A 19,046-nucleotide genomic window follows, 5' to 3' on the forward strand; every position below is an offset into this window, starting at 1 on the left:
GGAACACAGTTTGTAATTGTACGCTGATATGAGGGCTGTACATGAAACTTTTGAGCATGTACCACTGCTGCTATAAAGGTTTTTTTAGTACTGAGATTAAAACTACAGAAAATCTTTCTGAAAACTATAAATCTCAATTAGTGGAACAGATTGTCTTTTTAACTGTGCAAAAAACAAGCAGCATGTAAAAGTTTGTATTTTAAAGTTATTTTTGTGAACCAAAAAAATTATATATATCATTATCTCCACAATAATTCAGATTATTGCACAATTGGCACTTAAGTACATTTTTTTGTGGATTTTTGAGTGTGAGGAAACCCACACCAGCAGTAATGCATGTAAACTTGGAATTATATTCAAAATAGTTTATAACTTAAAAGCAAGGCTGTTACTTAATGTGATTTATCATTTGTTTCTAATAAAGTGGCCAGTTTGTAGAAGTGCACGGTGGGTTTTTCTAATAAAGTGGCCAGTGAGTGAAGCACAAGGTAGGTGTTTCTAATAAAGTGGCCAGTGAGTGGAAGCACAAGGTAGGTGTTTCTAAAAAAGTGGCCAGTGAGTTGAAGCACAAGGTAGGTGTTTCTAATAAAATGGCCAGTGAGTAGAAGCACAGATAGGTGTTTCTAATAAAGTGGCCAGTGAGTGGAAGTACAGGGTGTGTGTTTCTAATAAAGTGGCCAGTTAGTGGAAGTACAAGGGGGTATAGGTGGGCAATATGACAGTATATATTGTGAGAACAGCATGTTTTATCACAAAGAGAACATAATTAGTCTTGTTTAATTGGATTTAGTTCAGCACTTTGTGTGAAACACCGAATAAAAGTCACTGCATTCATAGTTTTTAGTGGGTTTTAATTATATTTTTCATATGTGGCCCTTTTGGTTGCATTTTATCTTATCAAACCTTCAGAAACACTAAAGCTCATGAAAATGTCTTCAAATATCATGAGGTTATATTGCCCACCCCTACAAGCTAGGTGTTTCTAATAAAGTGGCCAGGGGGAACATTTATAGTGTGTGTTGTTGTAATGAAACACTCATGAAGGTGGATTTGAATGCAAGTGGAGTTTAATAAACAGACTAAATAAAATCAGACTTAAGGCAAAGACACAAGCCTAGACAAATGTTCAAGACCACACTAGGAACAAACTGAAGCAGAATGAATACACAGGTTAATGAGCGGTGAATGAGAAACAGGTGCCCGTATTCTGAGGAGGCAGCACATTGGAGGCGTACCCACCAGGACATGGAGCTGATTGTGTTACAGCCCCTATGTATGTGTTTTAAATGGCGATAATGATGTGAACTGGGGCACATTTCCCAGAGGAGCCGAAGACGAAGGCTGTAAGTCCTGCCTCATCACTTATCTGTGATTATTTAGTTTTGTGGAAGGAAGTGACAGAGCTGTATTTGAAACACGCCCCATTTACCTTCAGATCCACAACAGTGCTGTTGGTGATATAATCACCTGGAGATCGAAGTGATGAATATTCTAAACCCGCAGCTGGAATCCGCCCCTTCCTTCAGGGCTTTTGCTGCTCTAATTGTTTTTTTATTACCTTTTGTGGCTCCTCGCTTTGTATTGCTTTAATCATTGGCTTTGGAGCTGTGAGTTCTCATTGCGCTGTGATGGTCATCGTCTGAAGTAAACCAGCCTGAGTCATTACCGGACACGGGCGCTGGTTTTTCTTTCAATCCGTCGTGGAAACTTTTCTGCTTTCACAGCACATTTGACTTGCCGACTTGTTTACTCCGCGGAGCGTTTATAACGTTTCTAAATGAGTTATGTCCTCTCCCGCAGACCTGTTTGTTGAACAAGGCCACGGAGTGTTTGGTGGAGCCTGCAGTGCAGCTCATGAGGAAATGCTACCCAAAAATCCCTCTTCCTCTGCCCTCAGACCGCAGCGTGTACAGTTTCCCTCTGCCCGGCCAGCCTGCGGACGCCTGGGAGGACGATCCGGGAGCCCACGGTAAGGCCAAGTCTCTCTCTGGGCCAATTCACCCAGTTGTCCACTTAGCCCAGATGTAATAGATCAGATAATGCATGTTTGGTGTCCAGTTTTTCCTGGTGCTATGAGGCTGATGTAGCTAACAAACACTAGAAGTCAATAGGCGCCCAAATCTTTGTGTAAATACATCCCCAGAACTTCTCTCTCAACCCACTCGAAACTGCATCCAGGTCTTCATTAAGACACCACAATATCCCTGGCCGCCGTGCATAGGCCTGCCCACTGCTCCGGGCAAGTGTGCACCCTACTGTGTGTGTTCACTAGTGTGTATGTGGTGTTTCACTGCACGGATGGGTTAAATGCGGAGGTGAAATGTCCCTGTTGTGAGACTAATAAGGGTCACTTAATTAATCTTATGGAGCAGGACTAATTTTCAGTATTGTGTGCGGGAGCGGGCGGGTAACCAGCCCTCTGCAGGCGGGAGCGGGACAAAGCGCAGATGAAGAGAAATGCTGCAAATTAACACATAGCATACATAAAGTAGAATAATCGTTCAATCATATACATAAACAATATAAAATGATAACAGCAAAACAATTAAAATGAATAAGGTCATTCAAAACAGCTGCAAAGCAACCAATCTCGTGAACAACACGCAGATTCTCGTAGCTGACAGAGATGGCGAAGCCTTCAGTCCGACGGCCACAGCTGCCCAGCAAAACACCAAAAATAACCGCTCTGTGGTTTAAAGAATAACTTCACATTTCACATGCGCAAATAAGCTTATAGGTGATATGGGTTTATTTGAAAGCTTTTCCCATAGTTCACTGCATTCAGCTAGTGGTGGGCGATATGGCCCAAATATTATATCATGACATTTTCACCCTACATGATATGCATTAAAATATTAATTTTTTTCTCAGATTTAAGTTGGAACAAACAAAAAAGAACCTGTGGTGCCACATATAGAAATTACATCAGCAATAACACTATTACTACTATTACTATTACTAATACTACTACTAATGCTACTACTACTACTATTAATAATAATAATAACAATAATAATTATAAATCTACAACTATAATGATTTTTATTCTGTGTTTTTTCAATCTGAACTGCACCAAATCCAATTAAACAGGCCTAATTAAGTTGGTCGGTGTTTTTTAAGTATTGATGATATCTACAGTATGCCTCAGAAAAGCGTATTGTGACATAATTTACCATGATAGTGATAAAATATCGTCATATTGCCCACCTCTACATTCAGCTGTATGGAAAGGACAGGAGTTTCTTCTATAGTAACCCACAATAGACTTTGCTTTCAGTGCACACGGTGACGGTTGCCCTGGCAACCTGCCCAGTGACACTCGGAAACAGCGAGACTGTGACAGGTGCTAGCTGTGTGTGTGTGTGTATGTGTGTGTGTGTGTGTGTGTGTGTGTGTGTGTGTGTGTGTGTGTGTGTGTGTGTGTGGGTGTGTGTGGGTGTGTTTTTCCCCTATTCCCCTGTGATGTCTGTATCACTGCTACACAGCAACCAATCAGACACAGTAGATCTGTCGTGATGTACACATACAGCAGCGCTCTGCTCAGACACACTGCACACATGTAGGCGTTATAGTTCTCATAGATGTACATGTTTCTCATTAGCTTTACACTATTTGTCAAACATTTGGGGACATCTAAACACTTAAGGTTCTTTAAGGGTTCTTTAGTACGTTTGGAGAATAAGTTCTGTATGAGGCATAACATTCCGAGCACCTCCTTGTTTCTGCGCTCATTGTCCATTTTATCAGCTCCACTTACTATATAGGTGCACTTTGTAGTTCTACAGTTACAGACTGTAGTCCATCTGTTTCTCTGATACTTTGTTAGCCCCCTTTTACCCTGTTCTTCAGTGGTCAGGACCCCCATGGACCCTCACAGAGCAGGTACTATTTGGGTGGTGGGTCATTCTCAGCACTGCAGTAACACTGACGTGGTGGTGGTGTGTTAGTGTGTGTTGCGCTGGTCTGAGTGGATCAGACACAGCAGTGCTGCTGGAGTTTTTAAACACTGTGTCCACTCACTGTCCACTCTATTAGACACTCCTACCTTGTCAGTCCACCTTGTAGATGTAAAGTCAGAGACGATAGCTCATCTGCTGCTGCACAGTTTGCGTTGGTCATCCTCTAGTGCTTCATCAGTGGTCACAGGACGCTGTTGGCTGAATATTTTTGGTTGGTGGACTATTCTCAGTCCAGCAGCGACACTGAGGTGGTGGTGGTGTGTTAGTGTGCTGCGCTGGTACGAGTGGATTAAATGTAACTTTCTGATACATGTTGACACTGATTTGCTTCTTTTCATGTTTTGTCAGATAGAACCTTATAATTCCAAGCAGAAAGTGAGCTCTTATGATTAGATGGTTCTATCTGCATTTGACCCGTTCCAAAAAAATAATTTACAAATTATACATTTTGATATTGTAGATTTACAGTAAATATAGGGTGTTCTTCATTATCATGTGTGAAAGAGACACATTCCACATATCAGTTTTGCTATTTGGAATGCAAAATCTTTGAAGCTTAATATCTCAGAACGCAGATAGAACCTATATTTCCAAGGAGACAATTTGTAGACTAGCCAGGTCCTGCGTGTGGCTTCGGAAGGGCTTAAAGTGGAAAAGATTATTTCAAAAACTGGCTTTCACTTCATACCACCTAAAATCACCTACTCCAGCTTTAACTGAAGAGTGACAAGCAAACGTGACTCAGAACATTTTAAAAAAGCCATGTTTTTAAAGGGCAGGGTGTGTTGGTGTGAGAGGACAGAGAGATGGACCTCATCAGACCAAACTGAACAACAGCCTGGGCTCATAATTGTGGACAACATGTTTTCTGCCCACTGGGCTTATTTGTGTTTGCTGTAAAACCCTGCTGCCCCCCGACTGGCCTGCTAAACCACATTCAGCTGGAATGAGCAGATGCTGGCCAGTCTGTAGCACCTCATGATGGACAAAAGAGCAGCCAGGCTCTCCCTCCATAATCACTGTCCAGCAGAAAGCTGTGTGCAGCCTGCTGGTTTGTGTGCAGGTTGGCAGTTCACTCCATACAGTGAATTCTGACTGAGCTGAGTTGAATTGAATTGGGTTGTGTTGAGTTGAACTGAACATACTTTACTGAATTTAATTGAATTTGGGTTTGAAAACTCATCTTAAACGAATTTATACTGATAGAAGTCATCTGAGTAATTAGGGCACTCTTAATGATGGTTCTACGAGGGTTCTTTGTTAAAGAAAATGGTTCTATGTAGAACCATGAACACTCAAAGGCCCCTTTGCATGATTGAAGGGTTGTTTGCATCATGAAAGGTTCTTCGAATTGATGCAGAATGCGTTGTATATGGTTCTATGTAGAACCTTTTTGAAAAAGGGTTCTATATAGCACCAAAAAGGTTCTTTAACAAAAGGAGAACAGTGCTTTTTGGTCCCTAATTCACTTATATCTTCCTAAGTGTTCTTGAGAAAGGTCCTAAGAAAAAGTCTGTGTCAAATTCATGTGTTTTAAAAAGCACCCAAAAGGGTTCTTCTGTTCCGATGTCAAGCTTGTAACAATAGAAAAACTTTTTTGGGGATATATAGAACCCTTTTCAAAAAGGTTCTATGTAGAGCTGTCCGTAACACATTCATGCACATTTTCCATCAGTTTGAAGAACCCCTTCATGAAGCAAAGAACCCTTTAATCTTGCAAAAGGCTCTTTGAGTACTCAAGGTTTTATATAGACGTGTTCTTGAAGCACAGAACTGTTCTCACCTTTGTGCTCTTGAGTGTGTAGATTCTGTTCTTACCTAAGAACAAACCCCAAATTAGAGAACATTGGTGAGTCAGACTCTACCTGAAAGCTGTTTAAGTGGGTTTTAAGAAAAATTTCTTTTTAAAAATGGCTGGTAAATGAGGTCCAATGTCTTTACTAAAGAACCCTTGAAGAACCATCTTTTTTTATAAAAAAATAGTGTCTTGTTAAGTAAAATTATCTTAAATATAGTCACAAAAATCTAATATTTCTCCTGCTGATGTTGTTATAAGCTTAATTTTAGACGATTTTCTTTATTTCTAGGTTTTTCTTGTTCTGTGTGATTCTATTAAGTAAATTTATCTCACTATGTTGGCAGAAATGCCCTCCTTGCATTTCTCCTTCTCAGTCTGGGCTGCTAGGGGTGTCACAGGTGTGTGTGTGTGTGTGTGTGTGTGTGTGTGTGTGTGTGTGTGTGTGTGTGTGTGTGTGGCGGATGTAGGAGGGCTCCAAAGTGGTTCTGTTTGATCTCACATGGCTACTAACTCTCCACACGCCCTGACATTGATGTCTCAGGCTTTTGTGTGTGTGTGTGTGTGTGTGTTTGTCTCTTTGCTAGATGACAGCTTTGAAGATGACAGTGATGAAGAGCAAGAAAACGAGGAACCTGACTGCCGGGACTTTGTGAGTGATTCCCTGTGTTTGATTTTCCTTCCGAGGACCAGACGAGCACATACACACATACACACCAGTGTTTGTAAATGTAGCCTTGTGGGGACAGGCGTGATCTTGTAATGAGAAAACACATCTGGGGAGAACCTGATAAACCTTTAGTGCTGGATTTTGCTGATAACAAGCGTACGGACCCAGTCCAGCGGTCTCAAAGAGCCGGCCCACCGGTCACATTCCAACAGCTTCTTTCAGTCTATCATATGTTTACAACTTATCCTTAATTTTTCCTTAATTTACAGTTTATCATCTGACAGGTACACTCTTAGGGCTACATGGCTCTCCAAACAGAGGTTTTTCAGAGACTCCAAACAGAGAGTTATGAGAAATAAAGAAAAACTGGCAAGATGGAGAACAAGAGACCAAAGAAACACACAAATGTGAGAATTTTCTCTGTTAGAAATTACGATAACCACTGTATTATCTTAGTTTAATGTCGTTTCAATGTATTGTGGTCGTTTTCTTCATAACAAGCATAAAACATCGCAAGGTCTCGGTAGCTAGCTAGCTAACTTTTCCGTTCCACCTTAAACAGTCCAGCAGTTTTGACACCTGAAACGCCAGAATGTACCTGCTGCAGCATTTAAGGTGGAACGGGAAAATTCGAACAGGAATCTGGTGAATATCTGACTTCAGCTTCATATCACTGAAGAATTAGGGGTGGGTGATAATAAATAATTGCCCCCTCTTTGAAGGCATATGATGCTCTAAATGTAACTAAAGCCCAGCAGTGAGGAGCTGAACTTTACCCTCCTCTGCTGTCACTGCAGACTGGCAGGGTCGCCTACAGAGCAGCGCTGGTAGCTGTTAATGAAGTGATGCTCTTTTTATTTGAGGGTCCCATTTCAGAGGGAAGATTTCAACCACTACCCTGTAACTCAGTTCCAAAGGGGTTAGGGTGACACTCGAAAACAAAGGGTAGGGGTAAAAATAAGAAATGGGACTGGGCCTTGGACTCCCTGGCTACAGATGGCTGTAGCATCACTGGGGATCGAACTCGTGATCTTCTGATGGGAAGGCCAACACATAGATGATTGCACTCTGGAGCCCTGCGTGACCTCAGCCTTAGCAGATAAAAGACTTTTTCTAATAAATCTGTAGTTTTCAGGGTAAAACAGCATCTTCCTTCCTGGAGAGCAAACTAATGTCCCCACAACCTGTTTTCATCATCCTCACACACCCACACACGCACAGACCCACACATATACCATAATGTGACACAGCCTCCCCTGTATGACATGCAATTTTCCCCAGTAATTTGTGCTAAATGAATGCGAGGCGAGAGCGTTGGACTGATCCACTGGCTCTCTCTAAAGACGCCGATTGAAGAGGACAGGCTGTGCTGCTTCCTGCACTCGCATTACTTCAATAACACACACCTCTGATGCTGCCATAAATCAATGCCAGCACTTCACGCACTCACGCTTCAACTGTGACACCGCTCTCCTGCGCTTACACCCTCCCTCCATCCCTCCCAACACGGCACGATCGTTTCCCAAACCCAGTCTTTACCACACAGATGAGGCTGTATTATCTGCAGTACTGCTCAAAAGTGCTGATTGAATGGGTGTTTTGGCTTTTTTCTTAAATGCTTGACATCCATTTCTAAAACAAATAACAATTCAGCTACTTTAATGTGCATTTATTGACACAGTCCTCTAATCGTGCACACAGCTTGTGTAATCTCCATAGAAAAGTACTGACCAATAGAATGAAACGATCTGGAGCAGCCCCACATCAGCCTAAGGCAGCGGTCGGCAACATGTGGCTCTTTTACTGCCCGATAATTTAGAGATTAATGGACTTATTTGTGTTTATAATCACTCCAGCTGGTTTCCTGATATGTTTAATCTGCAGTGAGAAACTGTCAAACACTAAAAACTCACGAAGCTGAAGTTTCTCATTCAGCAGCTTCTTGTTCGAATTTTCCCATTCCACCTTAAATGGTGCAGCAGTTACATTCTGGCACATCAGGCACCATTTAAGGTGGAACGTGCAAATTCAAACAAGAAGCTGGTTGAATGAGAAGCGACTTCAGCCTCGTAAAAACTATTCTACTTTTGTGGAAAAGTTTCCTAACGGAGATGCGAGAAAAGCAGCTATAGCTCTGCCAAAGCTTAAAGCAGAGCAAAGTAAGTCTGTGTTTTCATTTATATTATATTTTTAGCCTCTTTTAACCATCAGCACATAATGAGATGAACTCAAATACTGTCCTAAAGTTTGTAAACACCTGCTTTTCTGAAACTGAGGGTATAATATTGTGGTATCACAAAAACAATGGATTCAAAACTAGCCGTTTTTGTGAGTAAGGTTCTATAAATATACTGTATGGAGTGGTAAACTGCACTAAATCCAGTTAAACAGGACTAATTATGCTCTCTCTGTAATGAAACATACAGTTGGTCAGTGCGCTTTGAGAGCTGACGATATCCAGGATGCACTCAGAAATGGAAATTCTGTATCATGATAACAAAAGTTTTGACGATAACGATAAAATATTGTCGTATTGCCCACCTCTAATTTACACACTAAATTAAACTCTTATTTCAAAGATGTCACACTCAACATCTGCACTGCCATCTTTCTCTCTCTCTCTCCACCTTAAATGGTGCCTATATATATACACAGTGGTGTGAAAAAGTGTTTGCCCCCTTCCTGATTTCTTATTCTTTTGCATGTTTGTCACACTTAAATGTTTCAGATCACCAAACAAATTTAAATATTAGATAAAGATAACACAAGTAAACACAAAATGCAGTTTATAAATGAAGGTCTTTATTATTAAGGGAAAAAGAAATCCAAACCTACAGGGCCCTGTGTGAAAAAGTGATTGCCCTCTAAACCTAATAACTGGTTGGGCCACCCTTAGCAGCAACAACTGCAATCAAGCGTTTGCGATAACTGGCAATGAGTCTTTTACAGTGCTGTGGAGGAATTTCTGTCACTCATCTTTGCAGAATTGTTGTAATTCAGCCACATTGGAGGGTTTCGAGCATGAACTGCCTTTTTAAGGTCATGTCACAGCATCTCAATCGGATTCAGGTCAGGACTTTGACTAGGCCACTCCAAAGTCTTAATTTTGTTTTTCTTAAGCCATTCAGAGGTGGACTTGCTGGTGTGTTTTGGATTGTTGACCTGCTGCAGAACCCAAGTGCGCTTCAGCTTGAGGTCATGAACAGATGGCCGGACATTCTCCTTCAGGATTTTTGGAGAATTCTTGGTTCCATTTACCACAGCAAGTCTTCCAGGTCCTGAAGCAGCAAAACAGCCCCAGACCATCACACTACCACCACCATATTTTACTGTTGGTATGATGTTCCTTTTCTGAAATGCTGTGTTACTTCTACGCCAGATGTAACGGGACATACACCTTCCAAAAAGTTCAACTTTTGTCTCATTAGTCCACAGAGGATTCTCCCAAAAGTCTTGGGGATCATCAAAATGTTTTCTGGCAAAACTGAGACGAGCCTTTATGTTCTTTTTGCTCAGCAGTGGTTTTCGTCTTGGAACTCTGCCATGCAGGCCATTTTTGCCCAGTCTCTTTCTTATGGTGGAGTCATGAACACTGACCTTAACTGAGGCAAGTGAGGCCTGCAGTTCTTTGGATGTTGCTGTGGGGTCTTTTGTGACCTCTTGAATGAGTCGTCGCTGCGCTCTTGGGGTAATTTTGGTCGGCCGGCCACTCATGGGAAGGTTCAACACTGTTCCATGTTTTCGCCACTTGTGGATAATGGCTCTCACTGTGGTTCGCTGGAGTCCCAAAGCTTTAGAAATGGCTTTATAACCTTTTCCAGACTGATAGATCTCAATTACTTTGTTTCTCATTTGTTCCTGAATTTCTCTGGATCGCAGCATGACGTCTAGCTTTTGAGGATCTTTTGGTCTACTTCACTTTGTCAGGCAGGTCCTATTTAAGTGATTTCTTGATTGAGAACAGGTGTGGCAGTAATCAGGCCTGGGTGTGGCTAGGGAAGTTGAACTCAGCTTTCCAAAGATGTGATAGACCACAGTTAATTTATGGGGAGCAATCACTTTTTCACACAGGGCCCTGTAGGTTTGGATTTCTTTTTCCCTTAATAATAAAGACCTTCATTTATAAACTGCATTTTGTGTTTACTTGTGTTATCTTTGTCTAATGTTTAAATTTGTTTGGTGATCTGAAACATTTAAGTGTGACAAACATGCAAAAGAATAAGAAATCAGGAAGGGGGCAAACACTTTTTCACACCACTGTGTATGTATATATATATATATATATATATATATACACCCCACGTTTTGTCTAGGGTACGTGGGATCGGTAACATGTGGCATTAAAATACTTAACTGGTGAGAATTGATAAGAAGCGTGAGACCAAAATAGAGCTTTTAAACCCATTTTTATCAAAAGAATCGTCAATAAAAACAATATATATATGTGTGTGTATATATATATATATATATGTATATATATATATATATATATATATATGTCTGTATGTATGTATATGTGCATATGTGTCTTTTTCACTTGCTCTAAGGCATTTAATTTACAGATGTGGGGAAATTTTGTCACACCTTTTTCACTCTCTGTCTCTCTGTTTCTGTCTCTCTTTCTTTTTCTCTCTGTCTTTTTCACTCTCTCTCTTTATCAGTTGCCCTCTCTCTCTCTCTGTCTTTTTCATTTGCTCTCAGGCACGATCATCTATACAGTGAATTTCTCTTTTTTTCTCTCAGTCTGTCTCTCATACCTGTGTGGTTATGAGAGGTGTGTTCGATAAGATGTCAGTGTCCAGCTGTGTCTGTGTTCCTGCCCTGTATAAGTTTATCTCAGACATTGTGTCCTGTGTTGGGTCACTGGTAGCTGTGGTGATGGTTGATCTTCCAGGTGTCACACCTGTTGGTTCTGTATGTATGTGTTCCTCAGGAGGACGATCTGGAGTCTGATGTGAGTCAGCTGACGGCTCGGCCGGAGCCGGACCGGCCGCTGGAACAGCTGCAGCAGTACTCAGAGCTCTGCCCTGAACTACAGCATGACTTCCAGGTAGCGGCACTTTACATTAAACACACTTCCCAGAAAACAAACAAACAAAAAAAACACAAATACAGACACAAAAATGCCACAAAATCACATTAGAAGTGTAAAATATGTACTAAAATCTAAAGGTGGTACTTCTGGACAATGACAGAGAGCCACTGGACTGGAATGACAGTTTCATTTTTGTGACATTTTATCTACATTTCCAGGCATGTTACACACATTTTAACATGTTATCATTTCATTATGCATGGACCAACAGAACTGATCCAAAAGTATTTGGAAAAAAATCTCATTACATTAATTTACATTGAAAGTAAATAATGTTCAATTAACTCAAAATTTCAAGTTACTTACTCTTTTAAGTTTAAAAGCTGTATAATGTTTTACATTGTACAGTGTCTAACTGCAAGAGCTACAAGTGAGGGGTTTCTGATAAAGTGGCCAAGGAGTGTAGATTGGGGGTCGGTAACATGCGGCTCTTTTACTGCCCTGTTGTGGCTCCACAGCAGAATTATATTTGTAGGTAAAAATAAAATAATCCTCCTTTACAGTAAAATAAAGCTCTGCTGATCGTTCAACACAGTTTAACAATAAATCGCAAGAGTTAATGTAGAACTGATAATTCACCCTTTAACCCTGAAGATCAGCACAGACTGCTGGTCGCCATAGCAACACAGACAACAATCTCACCTAGCTCAGAGCTAATGAAAAGGCAAAGAGAACCATTTAAAATGATCATCGATAACTTGGAGACAAATGGACTGTGAAACACCAAGAAGTCGCGAGCCTGAAGTCGCTTCTCGTTCGCCAGCTTCTTGTTTGAATTTTCCCGTTCCACCTTAAATGGTGCAGCAGTTACATTCTGGCACCTCAGACACTACTTAAGGTGGAACAGGAAAATTTGAACAAGAAACTGACTTCAGTCTCGTAAAAAACTGAAAGTTGTTACAAGAATCTGTTCCACTTTTGTGGAAAAGTTTCCTGCCGGAGATGCGAGAAAAGCGGCTGCAGCGGAGATGAAGCTTAAAGCAGAGTGAAGTAGGTCTGTGTTTTTTATTTATATTGTATTTTTAGTTACTAGAACATCAGCACATACTGAGACACATTTACAGCCAAGATGGTAAAACGTTACTTCAACAAAATGGACATGAAATGTTGTGGCTCCCGAGGTGGTTTGATTTTTGTTGAAAGGACAAAATGGCTTTTCTTAACATTTGGGTTGTGACCCCTGGTATAGGCCTGCCAGCTGTACCCTTCACTCTTCAGCCTGCTGTCTCTCTATTTCTAAATACACAAAAGGCTTTGTGACTTGAGTTGCATTTATCCTCCAGTGAAGCACCTCAGTCTTCCATTGTCAGAGCAGCAGCTTGTGGCTTCATGCTGAGGTCCGAACACCCTGAAGCTGATTATTCAGTCGAGCTGAAACCAAACTGCTTCTTTCACATTAACAATGGGGTAAAAATACCACTGCTGCATAGAAATACAGAACAAACGTCGAGTATGCAAAATGAAATGAGGTCATTTTCTGGAGGAACAGCCTCCCGGCTGAGTCCTTAAGGTTTCCCAGTGGTGTCATTTACAGTGGGTGTTATGGGCCATTCTGTATCCATAAAATCTGTTAATGCTCCCACACAGGGTACATACGTAATGTAGATGCAATTAGAGCCAGCTTTTAAAAGCTTGGTAATGCAGATTGACCACAGAGTGCAGTCTGCTTTGCTAGTGTACACTGCTGTGCTGATTATAATCCACCATCAAGTCATACCTGGACAACAGTTCTCCTGTGGTCAGAAACTGACCAATAATAAAAAGGGTAGAGGAGGGCTGATAAATTGTGTGACAAGCGTGAAGCTACAGTTGGACAACCATATAGTGGAGCTGCGGAGGTGTTTCTAATAAAGTGGCCAGTTAGTGGAACCAGAAGGTAGGTGTTTCTAATAAAGTGGCCAGTTAGTGGAAGGACAAGGTTGGTGTTTCTAATAAAGTGGCCAGTGAGTGGAAGTACAAGGTAGGTGTTTCTAATAAAATGGCCAGTGATGGAAGCACAAGGTGGGTGTAATCTGAAAAAGTAAACCAGTGAGTGGAAGGACAAGGTAGGTGTTTCTAATAAAGTGGCCAGTTAGTGGAAGGACAAGGTAGGTGTTTCTAATAAAGTGGCCAGTTAGTGGAAGGACAAGGTAGGTGTTTCTAATAAAGTGGCCAGTTAGTGGAAGTAGAAGCTAGGTGTTTCTAATAAAGTGGCCAGTGAGTGGTAAGCACAAGGTGGGTGTTTCTAAGTGGACTGTGAGAACCTTTTAATTATTAGCCATTCTAACTGCTGTTGACTTTGATTGGATGCACCAGAAACAGATGACGCTAACAGGTGTTTGCATTTGTAAAGGGTTACAGTTGAAGTGGTTTGTTTCCTCTAGAGTCTAAGAAATGCTGGAATCCTCCTGCTGAAGCATCATTGACAGTAATGAATGGTGTTTCAGGCTCAACATAATAAGCTTGGTGCTTGTCAGACGCTTGTCAATGTTGCTGCTTTGGCTCTTATTTGATTGACAGCTTTGCTCAAGCTCTGATTATGAAATCCTTTTATTCAGATAGTGGAGTTTCCTGGAAACCGTGTGTGAAATAATAGTTTGGTGGCCCTTGTTTGTCTTGCTGGTATGAGTGTGTTAGGCCTCATAAGACACATGCTAACCTCAGTTGATGATATAACAAGTGGTTGGATAGTATAGTGGATCCACTGTGGAACAGAGGAGGATGGGTTCCCCTTTTGAGTCTTGGTTCCTCTCAAGGTTTCTTCCTCTTGCTTTTAGGGAGTTTTCTTGCCGCTGTTGCCATTGGCGACACTCATCGGGACTCGGACCCGGATTTTTTTCCATAAAGCTGCTTTGTGACAACGTCTGTTGTAAAAAGCGCTACATAAATAAACTTTAACTTGACTGGTTAACAGCACAGCTCTGCACACAGGACAGCAGGGTTCCCTCCATTCAGACAGGAACGCCACTGCTATAGTTACCCCTTTTTACAGTAGTCACCTGTTTTGGAGCTCCCTCAGTTAAATGATTCAATTACATTGAATACATTTCAATGGAAATTTGTATGATTTACAAAACTGAGACTGGATTTCTGTCTTAAGTGAGAAAGCAAATGGACATTTATAGAAGTGTTTATATTGTGTTGTACAAGATTGTTTGGTATGAAGAAAGCTGCAGTTGTCTGTTTTATCTTGGCACGGCTGCTTTTGTGGAGAGGTGTGAATTGTTTTCCACAGCAGGGGCTTCTCACCCCTCCTCTTTCACCCCTCATTGCTCACTAGCAGCTCAACAACATTTCACACAGAGACAAACCGAGTCCTAGTTCACCTGATGACAGAGTTTGATTACATTAAAAATACCCAAGGCAGTTTCCATTCTGCTTGACTAGAAAGAAGTTGCAATTCCTAAAGTTGCATTGGCCATAGAAAAATATTCATATACAGAGAATGATGGAGAGACATGTAAGGTAAAGTTTGCAGATCTTTCCACTCCTCAAATAGCCCCCTCTGCAACAAGGAATGCATGTTCTTCAGTGGTCAGGACCCCCATGGACCCTCACAGAGCAGGTACTATTTGGGTGGTGGATCATTCTCAGCACTGCAGTGACACTGACGTGGTGGTGGTGTGTTAGTGTGTGTTGTGCTGGTCTGAGTGGATCAGACACAACAGTGCTGCTGGAGTTTTTAGTCCACCAACCAAAAATATCCAACCAACAGCGTCCTGTGGGCAGCGTCCTGTGACCACTGATGAAGGACTAGAGGATGACCAACACAAACTGTGCAGCAGCAGATGAGCTATCGTCTCTGACTTTACATCTACAAGGTGGACCGACAAGGTAGGAGCGTCTAATAGAGTGGACAGTGAGTGGACACAGTTTTTAAAAACTCCAGCAGCACTGCTGTGTCTGATCCATTCGTACCAGCACAACACACACTAACACACCACCACCACGTCAGTGTTACTGCAGTGCTGAGAATGATCCACCACCCAAATAGTACCTGCTCTGTGAGGGTCCATGGGGGTCCTGACCACTGAAGAACAGGGTAAAAGGGGGCTAACAAAGTATCAGAGAAACAGATGGACTACAGTCTGTAACTGTAGAACTACAAAGTGCACCTATATAGTAAGTGGAGCTGATAAAATGGACAATGAGCGTAGAAACAAGGAGGTGGTCATAATGTTATGTCTGATCGATGTATATATCTCTTTGCATGTAGTAAAGGCTGTTCTTACCCAATTTTGGTCTGATAATGTGGCGGTTATGGTTTGATAAATTATTTAATTGAGCTTTTCTAAATCAGGGCTGATAAATATAAAGATAGAGATGTTTTACTATATCGTCTATCTCAGGTTCTGCTATGAAGGTCCTCCATGCGGGGCTCTTTCTGCTTAAAAGCGAATGGTATCTGCTCTCTCTCTCTCTCCCTCTTTCCTTGATGTTTTAATTCAAATGGTGTCACAAGATGAACTGCAGCTGTTGGACTGAGTCCCTTCTGCAATTAATTTGCTTCTCTGCTTATTGATGAGAGCCGTGCTACCATGCCAGCGCACAAAGAAGAGCCTCTAGTTTATTTATTTTTTAACATTTATTAATAGCCCTACAAATAAAAGTGTATGACATAATAAATGTTGATCATTTACTGTAAAAAAACGAGCCAGGATGTGTTGTTCTCATTACAAGCTTTCAAGAACGGCATTTTTCTTACTTATGATTTTTAAAAATCTGACAGAAATGAAAACGTTTTATCTTAATTCTTTCCTCCACCTGTGCGTTTTTCCCTTTTTTCCCTGTTGCGTGCCGCTTATCTCCGGATGCTGCAGTGGGTTCAGATGCAGCTGTGGTTGCGCAGCGTGTGCGGCGCTACGACATGGTTGCAAACAAAGCTACAGACTGTGCATAACAATGAGCTTTCTGCCATTAATCACACGAGCTAACATCACTCCACCTGCCATCCGCAGGCCGCAGCAAACACACTCGACAGGACGACACCGACGGTCCCACACATGATGCCGCTCTGTTTTCTCTGCGCTTACACACCTGTTACAAATCACAAAAGGCTTGATAATTAACTGATGAACTTATTATGGGGTGCTGTAAGGTGTCCGCTGTTACAAGAACAGGCCTCACAGCACATTTAACGTCAACTATGATGAATTTAAAGTGATAGCTTGGCTAAAACTCAAAGTTTCCCTCCTTAGTTTCCTTCCACTTCCTCCTAAATACAGTCGATCACCCAAGTCATGTTTTGTGCTTGAAGTTTTCTTCTTTAGCTTTAGCGTTGGAGCTACACAGATAACGTGACTGACAAGTAATGGTAGCTAATACCAGAGCCACTTTATGAGGAGTCTGGCCGCTTCCTATTTCCCCCGTTATATCAAAAACATGACAGCAAAACTCCAGAGGGCGCCCGTGAGCAAGTCCTCAATGAATGGGGGTGAATGGAGCTAAATGACTAAAACGAAAAGTTAAAATAGATTCTAATCACTCGCCCAGAACTTTCCTTTAATTTTAGAGAGTAGAAGGATGGATTTCTCTAAAAAAGCAAAGAAAACTCACCTGTATGTTTCCTTTTTATACAGCAAACGGGTTTTGGGCAGCAGGACGTTAACATTACTGCTACTGAGTGCTTTAAACTCCTATAACTCGAGTTTAAAAGCTCTTAAAAATATAACAGCAGTGTTAAAATGTTTTTTAGCTGCTCTGCGTTCAGGAAATGAATGTATTCTTTTACATTAAAAATCTTTAAAAATTTATAAACTATGATTTTACTCAAATGCTCCATATTAACCCATCCATTTTGGACTCGCTCAGGAGCGCCCTCTATTGTTTGAGAAACCCGGAAGACATTACAGAGTGGGAGTTCTCCTCTCTACAAGTTCTCTGCTAATATTTCTCCTGTTGGCATGGTGGTAACTGCATGCCTAAATCATCATTCATCTAAATCAATCTCACCTCCTCAGTTATCAACACTCCTTTCCTGTCTACGCTCTTAAAAATGGTTCTTCAAGGGTTCTTAAGTAAAGAAAATGGTTCTATATAGGAGCATGAACACTCAACGAATCTTTTGCATGGTTAGAGGGTTCTTTGCATCATGAAAGGCTTCTTTAAGTTGAGGGAAAATATACATGAATGTGCTATAGACGGTTCTTGTTATGATGCCAAGCTTGTCACATTAGAAGAACCCTTTGGTGCCATGTAGAATCCTATATAGAACCACATCCAACACATTCTCCATCAATCTGAAGAACCATTTCACCATGCAAAAAAACATTTAAGCATGCAAATGGTTTTTTGACTGTTTATGGTTCTATCTAGAACCAATGTCTTTACTAAAGTACCCTTGAAGAACCATGTTTTTTAAGAGTTTATGACACACTGTTACCTATAATCGTGGACTAAAGTGCATTACATTTTTATTTCACATTACATCTTTACTTAATGCTTTAAAAAGGTAATTTTCCTCATGGAGAGCAGCCAATATTCACACTATGTTCATGTTTTTATAATTCTAGGGAGGATTTGGTCCCTGCAAAGAGAGAAATTCATGACCCCTCCCAAAAATAAATAAATAAATAAATAAATAAATAATAGTATTATATCGTTAATGGTATAAACAGTTTGAAGTCTATCAACAGAGGTCGGTAGTAAGTAGTTCCATGTACTGTATTAACCTCAATGTACTTCTGAGTATTTTATATGACGACACTTTTACACTACTCGAGTGCATCAGTGAGTAAAGTGTTATTTTTCCTCAGGTTCATTTTTCTCATTAATGTTTAGCTTCTCTTGTTTGGGTTTAATTTGGTTCTGTGGTGTTGGTTCAGCTCCTGTTCTGCTTTACTGTTGATCACCCCTCTCACTGGAAAGCTCTCATTGGAGCATTAGCATTTTATTTTACGCTGAAAGGATGAAAAAAAAGAGAAGAACAGAGTCTAACAAGCCTCAGTTCCTCTGCTGACAGATACTGGATGTTCTAAAAAGTTCCACTGCAGTTCAGCACTAAAGCACTTCTTTGAGCTGCTCCTCTTTGGAAAGGTGAATTTAGTTTTACTGCAGTCTTTATTTCACTGCGGTAACAACACTTTTACTGGAGAGTGAGTTTCGAATACTCCACGCTCCTCTTTTTCAACATGGTTAATCAGTGTGTGAAATCCCCCCAGGTATTTGGGTGGTCCTCGGGTGGCTGGCTGCTACAGCGTTGGCTGGCTGCTAACTCGCTTACCAGCCGCACTGATACTTCAATGGCAACAAAACTTGTTTTGTAAACCTTCTTTTCTAGTTTGCTAATTCAGTCTTCCACACATTAATTAGGATGTGTAATTAACACATTAATTGCAGATCTCTTTTGTCTTTGGTTTGAGAAGTGATGGACGGCTCACTCTTTCCACCAGTCTGTCTTGGGAAAAGTTTTCAGATATTCAAATGTGCATATTAGAAAGTTTTTCAGAGGTTTCCTGAGCCTAGTTACAGTTGCTAGGCAATGAAGGACCAACTGGGTGAACCAGTCTGCTACAGCGCCACCCTGAGGCAGAGCAGTGCTGCAGCTCT

General features: G+C 41.1%; 1 protein-coding gene across 1 annotated transcript in view; it reads left to right on the forward strand.

The window, feature by feature from the left end:
* The window catches only part of LOC118804408 (cytosolic carboxypeptidase 4), a gene marked incomplete at its 3' end in the record, with an annotated part of 291,416 nt that overhangs the window by 125,056 nt on the left and 147,314 nt on the right, over nt 1-19,046 (forward strand). The window contains exons 9-11 of the mRNA XM_036564921.1: nt 1,801-1,969; nt 6,342-6,406; nt 11,358-11,474. Of these exons, the coding sequence (XP_036420814.1) occupies nt 1,801-1,969; nt 6,342-6,406; nt 11,358-11,474 (351 nt within the window). The remainder of the gene's footprint in view (nt 1-1,800; nt 1,970-6,341; nt 6,407-11,357; nt 11,475-19,046) is intronic.

Source organism: Colossoma macropomum, unplaced genomic scaffold (genome assembly GCF_904425465.1).
Source record: "Colossoma macropomum unplaced genomic scaffold, Colossoma_macropomum, whole genome shotgun sequence".
Taxonomy (NCBI): Eukaryota; Metazoa; Chordata; class Actinopteri; order Characiformes; family Serrasalmidae; genus Colossoma; species Colossoma macropomum.